This window comes from Carcharodon carcharias, chromosome 15 (genome assembly GCF_017639515.1).
Source record: "Carcharodon carcharias isolate sCarCar2 chromosome 15, sCarCar2.pri, whole genome shotgun sequence".
In the NCBI taxonomy this organism is placed as follows: domain Eukaryota; kingdom Metazoa; phylum Chordata; class Chondrichthyes; order Lamniformes; family Lamnidae; genus Carcharodon; species Carcharodon carcharias.
The window spans coordinates 87,866,350-87,875,979 of NC_054481.1; the positions used below are offsets into that span (position 1 = coordinate 87,866,350).

Consider the following 9,630-nt stretch of genomic DNA (forward strand, 5'->3'; position numbering starts at 1 on the left):
AATATATATTTGGTCACAAGTTAGTCTTGCATTTTTAGTTAGTAGATAAAATCCCTCTTCCCTCCATATCCTGTTGCAAATGTTATAGATGATGGTGTACAGAACAGAACAATCATGTTAATGCATGATTTTCTTTTTTAATTTTTAGAAAATACGAGGGGAGGTGAACACTAAAGTCCCTCTCCACAGAAAACAAAACGTAAAATGTAAACACCATTCATGAGGTATGAGAAAGTTGCATCCTTAAGACTAAAGGGACAATGGATTCACTGTTTAATGGCCAAAAACATAAAACCCATAGAGGGAACTGTCATTCATTTAATGTTGAAAATCTATAACACTGTCATACACCTTAGAGGGTTGTGTATATAAGTTAGTTATCAGAACTTGTGTGTAAATACGCCTAAAGACTCCCAGAGCACGTTTGGGGTCAGCTTAGCTTAAGCTATATAAACATCACATTGAAGTCAGCTTAATACATATGAACCAGCTTCTGTTTGAGGGGTTTGTTGTATTCAAACTAACTCAAGACTCTTCTTTCCAAAAAATTCATGTTTTGGGCAGTTCAGGCAGATGAAACTTCAATACATTGGTTTGTGAATGACATGCAAAGAGGTAAACCAATTGCAGGCTTCTAACTGAAGAAACTCAAATGAACTGTGACCAATTTTCTTTGTATTCTAGAAATTGTGAACTGCTTTTGAACCATAAAGGTATTTTCTATAAAAATAAGAATGCATGTTTTATGGGGAATTCCTATTCTTTAAGAACCTAAAGGTGGATGTTGCAAATCTGATTTAAATGCTGAACTGTTTTCATCTTGATAGCTATTTCTGTTTCCATTCTATTAGACAAACTTTGTGACAGCAACCTAGTCAAACTGAGATAAATATTACTTCTGATATGTGCCATTGACAGTAAAAGCAGTTATCTTGTCATTTCTTTTCCATTTTGTACATAGTGTGTTGTTCAGAATATAAACTTGTTTGCACAATGTAATTGTGAGTACTTTAAAATGGACCTTCTGGTAAAGAATTGGATAAGTATCCATGCAACTGAAAAATTACATAACTTTGTTTTGAATGCCGTAAGTGTTTAAACAGCATTCAACAAATATCAACAACATCCAAAGTGGGGAGAAGCTTGATAGGTTACTTTGTGGTCTTATGAAAATGTATATACAAATTAATTACTACAGAATCTTGCCCTATCATATGTAACACACTGAGTTACCTTGAAAGTTAGTGCCAGCATGGATCTTTGACAAGAATACACATAAACAAATCATAATGGCACAGCGATTAAAACATTTTCTCAATACTGAATTGGTACTAGCAGCACATATTGGGCTGCTTCAGCCACTGTTCTGTTATATGTAAAAACTTGGTATGTTTTATGTTTTTCTAAGAAAAGATGATAGTTGCCTATGAATGAAAGTAGCCATTTTGTGGAGAGATAACTACTATGCTACAAGTGTTCCAGTGGAGGGGTTGTTGCAATGTGTGATTTTAATTTGCATCCAGATCACTGAAGTATTCGCTTTGAATGTTAGCTGCCAACTTTTAGTAAAGAATTTTTATTTTTCTTGTTTTTTTACAATCCCTTATTCTGGAGACCAGCTGATACTGATATGTAATGAGTCAGTGAGGGGTGGACAATAACATCTGAACTGCCTCATATTTTATTTTCTGCCCCATTCCCCTGCAGGGAAGATTCTTAACCTACCTGAGATTGGGAATTTGCATCGTGTGGAATTGTTGCAAACTCACTTTAACATTTGGTGAAACAACAAATTTATGCAATGCTTTATGCCAGCAGTCAGGCCTCTTGGGAAGACTCAATTAACTTGGCTTAGGAAAAACAAAGTTTGTCTGTAAACAAGGAAACAAATGTGGAATCTACTATTGATCTGTCATTTTGCTTTGTAACGAAATGCAGGTAGCAACTAACTAAATCTACTATTGACAAATTTGTGGTTGCTTTCTCCCAACACTGGATTAGAGTTTCAATCTGATGACAAAACATTCTTGTTCTTGGTAGCAGCTTAGAAGTTTGAAATTTTCATAAATGTAATACCTGTAGTTCAAATACACATTTTTGAACATAAAACTACTGTTTTCGCCAGTAAAATAAAACAAAATTACTGTTAAATGAATTGTGATATTTTTGTGCTGAATGTTTTTAGGTAGTAGAACAATAGGAAATGGTAAACAAGCAAACTGCTCAAATTGTGTCTTTTGTATAGTGATGAAGTCAGCTTCAAAATAATTACTCCAATTTTATTGAGCTGAAATAAAGCTAAGCCCACCAATTCTGTTTTGAGCAATTTTAAACTGACTCCAGAATTTTGAGTCCATCTGCTTGTGCTGTTGATAATTTCAGTACCATTTAATTGAGCGAACATCTTGGTCTCAAGGGTTTATTAATTACATAAATTTTTTTGAAAAATTAATGGACATGTCCCAGCTCATGTGACAGTTTCATATGAGGGAACATGTCCTTAAATTTTTTTTTAACCTTTATTACATTTTTCAAAACTTAAACTAATCTCCCTGAGGCATGGAGGTGCCTCAGTGAGATTTTTGCGTATTTTTCACGCACATGCGCAAGAGAATGCAGGCCCTGACTCAGGGAATCCCCCCGCCCGCACAGGGAGCGCGTCACTCTGGGCGGGCCTTAGTTGACCTGCCCGCGTAAAATGGCGGCGCACAACCAATTGGGGGTGCCAATCGTGTTCACGCTTGTTCCCACCCACCCCTGCACAACCCCCCCCCCCCCGGGGGAAATTTATGTCCACGCTGTTTTAGGCAGATATGGTATTGGCAAATGCAATGACAATGGTCAACTTCTGCCAGAATTCTGCAATGAGTATTCCAGCAGAAAGCCAGATTGAAGATCACTTGGAGGCACCCATGCTCAAAGAACTGTAACATTTTGCATTATATTCTGGTGTGCCAACAGGATGTATTACACAGCAGAGTTATGCCCATTGCTGACAGTTACACCGACCGCTGGCTGGTTCAAGCTATCGTTGCTTTCAGAATCAAACCATCACCCAAAAGGAAAGGCCCACAAACAAGATAACTACAAGTCCATAGATTCTATCTAGCAAAAGTAAAAGCAGTTTCCAGTGAAAGCTTGAAGACAGATTCTGCAATGACCCAATTCTGGGCAGTGATGTTAATCCAACAGAGCAATAGGAACAGTTAAAATCCACTCAAAGAAACAACTGCGGAAGTGGTTGGCTTCTCAACCGGAAGATACCAAGACTGATTTGATGAAAATGACTTCTTCAAAAGAAACACTCTCCACAATAGATTACTTTCACACCCTGATGACCAGGCAACAAGAAGAACTGAATATACAAAACAATCCCTGAGTCATCCAAAATAACTGGTGGACAGCACTTGTTGATGGAATAAAATGTTTGCAGAAATGGGAGATGAGATCCTTCTACAAAGCCTTGGACCTCCCTATTAGATGCAGGCACCACTAAAATCTTCTGATGGTACAACCCTTTTCATTGTCCATCATTGAATATATTTAAGGCTGAGATAGACAGATTTTTGGTCTCTCAGGAAATTAAGGGATTTGGGGAGTGGGCGGGAAAATGGAGTTGAAGCCCAAGATCAGCCATGGTTGTATTGAACGGCAGAGCAGGCTCAATGGGCTGTGTTGTCTACTCGTGGTCCTATTTCTCATATTTTTATGGATAAAGAGTCCATCTGACAATAATGGTCAGAACACTTTGAGAACCTATTAGGTGACCAGCAGATGGTGTAGGTGATGTCCATTACAACGATCTCCCAGTGAGAAATGAAATCTGAATTGGATGAACAATGAAGAGAACAAGACTGCTGCGGCACAATTAAAATCACACAAAGCCCCCAGAAGATATGGGATTCCAATTGAAGCCTATAAACAGGGAGGATATGTGATTCTAGATAGGTATGTTTACAGCATGCTGAGAGAAAGGGACAATGCCTCAGGACCTTCGAGATGCAGTGATTGTCGCCCTCTACGGAAACAAGGGAGAGAAATCTGACTGTTCAAACTTCAGAGGTATCACCTTACTATCCTGGCAGGCAAAATCTTGGCCAGAGTGGTTCTAAATAGACTTGTTCCAACAATAGCTGAAGAAAGGCTCCATTAAAGTCAGTGTGGATTCAGACCCAAGAGGGGAACTAAAGACATAACCTTTGTCCTGAGACAGATCCAGCAAAAAAAAAAACAAATGGGCCTGTATGCTACTTTTGTAGATCTCACCAATGTGTTCAATATAGCCAGCCAGACATTATCTAGATTGGGGTGTCATCCAAAATTCCTCACCATTCTCTGACAACTGCACAAAGACCACAAAAGTCAGATCAAGCAGAATGAACCCCTCTCAACCAGCTTCTATCTCCCGTGGTGTATTTTTTCTATTCTTTTGTGGGCTTCACTGGCAAGCTCAGCATTTGTTGCCCATCACTAATTGCTCTTGAGAAGGTGGCAGTGACACATCTTGAACCACTGCCATCCAGGCAAGGCAAGGGTGTGTGCTGGCACTAACCCTTTTCTCTATTTTCTTTAGTATGATGTTTCAAGAGGCAAAGGCAGGCTTGACAGAGAACATATACAACCTGTTCCAAACAGACAGTAGCCCCTTCAAACTATTTAGCACATGCCAAAACCACATATGAGCTTATAGTGGAGATTCTGTTTTCTGATTATTCTGACAGACACACAGGAGGCAATGCAACTCATTGTAAGCATTTTCTCTGAGGCGGCAAATGCCTTTGGCCTTACTATTAGTCTAAATAGAAGTGCTGTACCAACCATGGCCCTGAGGAAATTACAATTGACTGCAGATCAGTATTGATTGCAGCAAACTCAGTGCAGGAGAACAGTTTACCTATCTAGGTAACATTATCTCAAATTATACCACTGCCACCAAGGACATAGACAATCCATCGTCCAAGGCCAATGGCTCCTTTGCTTACCTCACAAAACTTCAGGTGGCAGGACTGCATCACAAAAAATGAAGTCCTCAACAGAGCCAATCTGCCCAGCATTTAATGCATTCTCTTCCAACACCAATTGCACTGGGCAAGACATGTGTCACACATGGAGGATCCTAGAATGCCAAAATGGTGCTTTATGGTGAACTATGCTTCAGTAAGAGAGATCAAGGTGCACCTCACAAACACTTCCAAGACCAGCTGAAATGACAGCTGTCTCTGGTTGACATTGACCGATGGGTATGGGAGCAAGAGGCTGGTGACATTGATGCGCACAACAACAGGAAAGCAAACCACTTGTTCAGAGCAAACAGATGCAAAACTGTGAAAGAAAGGCACACAGTGCCGAAGGAGACTGCCTATATCAGACCCCTTCCAAGCCAAGAGTTCCAGTTGCCCAACAGCTCAAGAGACTGCAGATCAAGAATTGGCCTCTTCAGACATGAATGATCATGCAAAAATCCACAGGGACAAGCCTTCCCATGACCTTTAGCTGAGAAGAATCTGCCATCAAATTGCCCACCAGCATTTTGCTGACAGAAGAGCGGTGCCCTGCTACATTGAGAGGACGCCATCTGGAGGCACCGCCCCTGTGGCATTAGAGGGGGGGCCATCAGAACAGGAGGTGCCATGCCCCAAAAAGGGAGCCACAGTTAGGAAAGGCAGCTCTCACCCTTCCCACCCACATCCCCCTCCCAGAACCATGAAGATCTGTTTCCCCACCAATCCAAAGAGCCTCTGAATTTTTATTTTAAACATCCCTCCAAGGGTTCTTCCATGTGGAGGCATTTGTCACCCAGTACATCCACTGGGAGCTAATCTTGCCAATTTTCTTCCCGTCTAACTTACCCTTCCTGCTAGGGATCTCCCTGTGGATCAGCTCTCACCAGCTCTCTACGTATCTCTGTTCACATGTGAACAAGGCCCTTTTCATTTATTGTGGATGGTTGCATTGACATCATGGCCGTAATGGAAACCTGACTGAGGGGTGATGACATCTTTTTTCTAAGTAAAGCCTCCCCACTTGGCTATACTTTGCACCAGTTATTCCATCAAGACCATCGTATTGTCAGTTTGGAGCTTATCACCAAATTACTGCCACTTTTTGACCTTGCCATTTCACATGCTCTTGCTACTTCCATCATACCAATAACAGATAAGGCTATCTTTGATCAATTCATTGTATCCTGTATCACTCTCCACCCGCATCACCCTTCCAAGCCCAAACTTAATTTCCTTCTGTATCCACCCCTGGAAAAACAATGCTTGAATTCGCTTGCAATTGCGCTTTCAAAATTGCAACTCCCAATTACCACAACCTTTCTGTAGCTATCGATTTCAGTATGTCACTGGTTTACCACATGATGATTTTGTGTGTCAAGTGCAGCTGCATGATCCATTGCCGCTGGTTAGCTTACTGTGAAGAGAGAGCCGAGAGCCTAAGTCTGCCCTGCCAATACACAGCCTCTGCATCACCATGACGCCTGATAGTGCCTTCTTCATGGCAACACACAGCAATGGAGAGAGCGTTTCACCCTTAATAACAAATACAGAAGACACTTCATCCTTAATGCTATCAGAGGGAACCAAACAGGAGGTTGCAGTTTCTGGGTTTTACGCCCCATTAAATTGGTGACATTGGGAAAGATCATCGCATTCTAATGGTCAGTGTCCACCTCAAGCTGGACTACCCCGACCCAATAAGTAACTGATCCAGCAACATCTGCTTTCCTTTCTAGCTGTGTGAGGATTAAATATCATACCCTCATAAGCAGATGCTAAATGGATATCCATGAAGCAAAAGGTGAAGATTCTCTGGCTTGAAAACTGGAACGTTAGGACTGTGTGATGGCTTGCAGTCAACAGACAATGTACGTAAGATGGCTCTGATTGATTGAGGGCTACAAAAGTTCAACAACGGCATTGCTGTTCTCCAAGACACTAGATTGGTGAACACTGGATCAATGCGTGAGGCCAATTATGCCTTCTACTATCATGGCAAAAGTGCAATAACCACTGTGAACATGAAGTTGGCTTTGCTGTCAACAACAAATTGACAGAGCTAATTGAGAGGCCTGTTGCGACATTTGAATGACTCGCATCCATTTGATGGTAATCAGATGGAGGTTTTGTCTGTGCTTATGCACCAGCTTCCTATGCCAAAGACAAAGATCACTCTGCAACATTCTGGTTGATACGCTACAGCATCTGCCAATGGAGAAAAGTTACTTCTCCTGGGGCACTTTTAACGTAAGAGTTGGATCAGACAGAATTTCATGACAAATGTGCCTCAGTCATCATGTTGTTGGCGAGATGAACAAAAATGGATAGTGGCTACTAGAACTTTATGCCTGGCATGGGCTTTGTGTTACCAACAGCTTCTTCTAGGGCAGACATCAACACAAGACGTCAAGGTGCCATCCAAGATCTGGTCATTGGCACCGGCTTCACCTGATAATCACCAGAACACATGATTTGTCCAGCATTCTTCACATTCACATCTATCACAATGCAGACTGCGATACTGATCACTTATTTATCAGTAGCAGGGTGAAGGTGCAACCACAGAAAATACAAGGAAAGACAACAAATGTCAGAAACTCCCGGGCAGTACCTTCCACCAGGGGAGGGGGAGTCACCGGATAATGCTGATGAAGCATGGAAATCTCAACGGTCAATCATCTATGAAGCTAAAGTAAACATATTTGGCAAAGGAAGAAACTGGAACAAAGATTGGTTCGAGAACCATCTTACAGAAATGAGTCCTGTCAGTGAAGCGAAGAGCACAGCTCACCTGCTTTGCATCATGTCTTCTAACCCTAAAACATGTGACAATCTCATGCTCGCCAAGGCAGTTGTGTAGAAAACAACAAGGCACTGTGCCAAAAAGTACTGGATAAATCCATGCGGAAAAATACAAACTGCTAGTTACAATGGCACCTTTGTGCTATGTATGCCGGTATCAAAAAAGCACTCATCCCCATCATCACCAATGTTGCCCATTTGAATGACAGGGACAAGCAAATGGCCCACTAGATAGAGCACTACTCTGAGCTATACTCATATGAGATGGACATCTCTCTGCCTGTGCTTTATGATCTTCTGCAGCTACCTGTCATGTCTGAGCTTGATGCAAAACCTTCATTACTTGAGCTTGAAAAGGCCATTGGCTCCCTAGCAGCAAGGAAAGCACCTAGAAAGGAAAGAATACCAGCTGAGCAACACAAGAATGGAAAGCCACACCTGTTGCCATCCTCAGTGACTTCCTGCTCCTCTGCTGGAGAGAAGGCTCTGTCTCACAGGATATCTGTGACTCAAAGATCATCGTGTTGTACAAGAATAAGGGCGATTGATGGTAATGTAACAACTGGTGGGGCACCTCACTCTTCAGCATCACTGGGAAGTCCTTCGTCAGAGTCATTCTAAGGAAGTTTCATTGATTAGCCAACTGAATATACCCAGATGCACAAGATGGTTTCAGAACAGGCTGAACTATGGTAGATATATTCTCCCTATGTTAGCTTCAAGAGAAGTGCAGAAAGCAGCAAACACCACTCCACCTTGTTTTTGTGGATCTCACAAAAACATTTGACATTGTGAGCAGGACATGTCTCTACCAGCTGTCCTCCCAAGCTTCACAGTCTCATATGATCTTTCCACGATAATAAGCATAGCACCATTCTGTCTGACAGCTCCACCCCTAATGGTTTTGAGATCAAGGATGGGGTGAAATAGGACTGTGTTTTAGCCCTTACTCTGTTTGGTATCTTTTTGTTTGACCTACTAACCTGTGCTTTGCCTGCTGACATGGGAGGAGTTTACCTCCACACATGATAAGATGGGAAACTCCACAACCTTTCAAGATTGAAAGCCAAGCCAAAAGATTGGCATGTCCTGATCAGAGAACTTCTGTATGGCTGTCATGCCCAGTGAATGTATGTCCTATTCATGACTTCAAACCTGGATTGTGTTCCTGTGGATGCTTCTGGAACTGTCTTTTATATTTTAAAATGGATATCCACAAGGTGGCGAAGATGGTTGCCAAAGGGTCAGGTAACCATTGCAGCTTCAACATAGAATATCTCAAGCTTCCGGAAAGTTCCAATCAAATCATCCTGCGTGGGGGGTCTTCCCCTTGAATGGGCCTGCCTAGATACCACCCTCTGTGGAATTTACCCCTGCCATTCTTCAAAGTTTATTCCAAACTCAATCAATAGACCTTGTCTCCAAGATCAATGCTTCACACCAGAGAGCTGAAGTGACCAGTTATCCACAAGTGTGAAAGACTACAATCTATCTCCTTAATCACCTTGAACTCAGCAAATGAGGAGGCTATCACATGCTTCAGGGATTTGTATTCACTAAGTAAATAAGTAAATCTATCTCCTATTGTGAAATGTCATCTTTGGACTTCCAAACCATTCTGGTTAAACAATACCAATATTGTTCATTTGATGGAAACCCAGCTGGAGAAAACGAGTTTTGATCTAAAGGCCCCTTTTAAAAAAGACCTGGGCAGTCTGCAGAGAAACTCCAAAAGGACAACAGCTGTGGAAAAAGCAGTACCATATTTTCCCTTTAAGAACCTGGAGGCTGTAAAGTCTTCAAAAGCCTCACAGCTTGATTCCTA

At 41.7% G+C, this 9,630-nt stretch overlaps 1 protein-coding gene across 3 annotated transcripts in view; it reads left to right on the forward strand.

Moving 5' to 3' along the window:
- The window catches only part of tmem269 (transmembrane protein 269), a 141,928-nt gene extending 139,777 nt beyond the window's left edge, over positions 1-2,151 (forward strand). For 2 of the 3 annotated variants that reach the window (XM_041207306.1, XM_041207308.1), the window contains one exon: positions 149-2,151. In XM_041207306.1, coding sequence (XP_041063240.1) covers position 149 — 1 coding nt within the window. In that variant the 3' untranslated portion in view covers positions 150-2,151. The remainder of the gene's footprint in view (positions 1-148) is intronic. The other variant, XR_005945398.1, reaches the window with a different exon arrangement.
- The last annotated feature ends 7,479 nt before the right edge of the window (positions 2,152-9,630 follow it).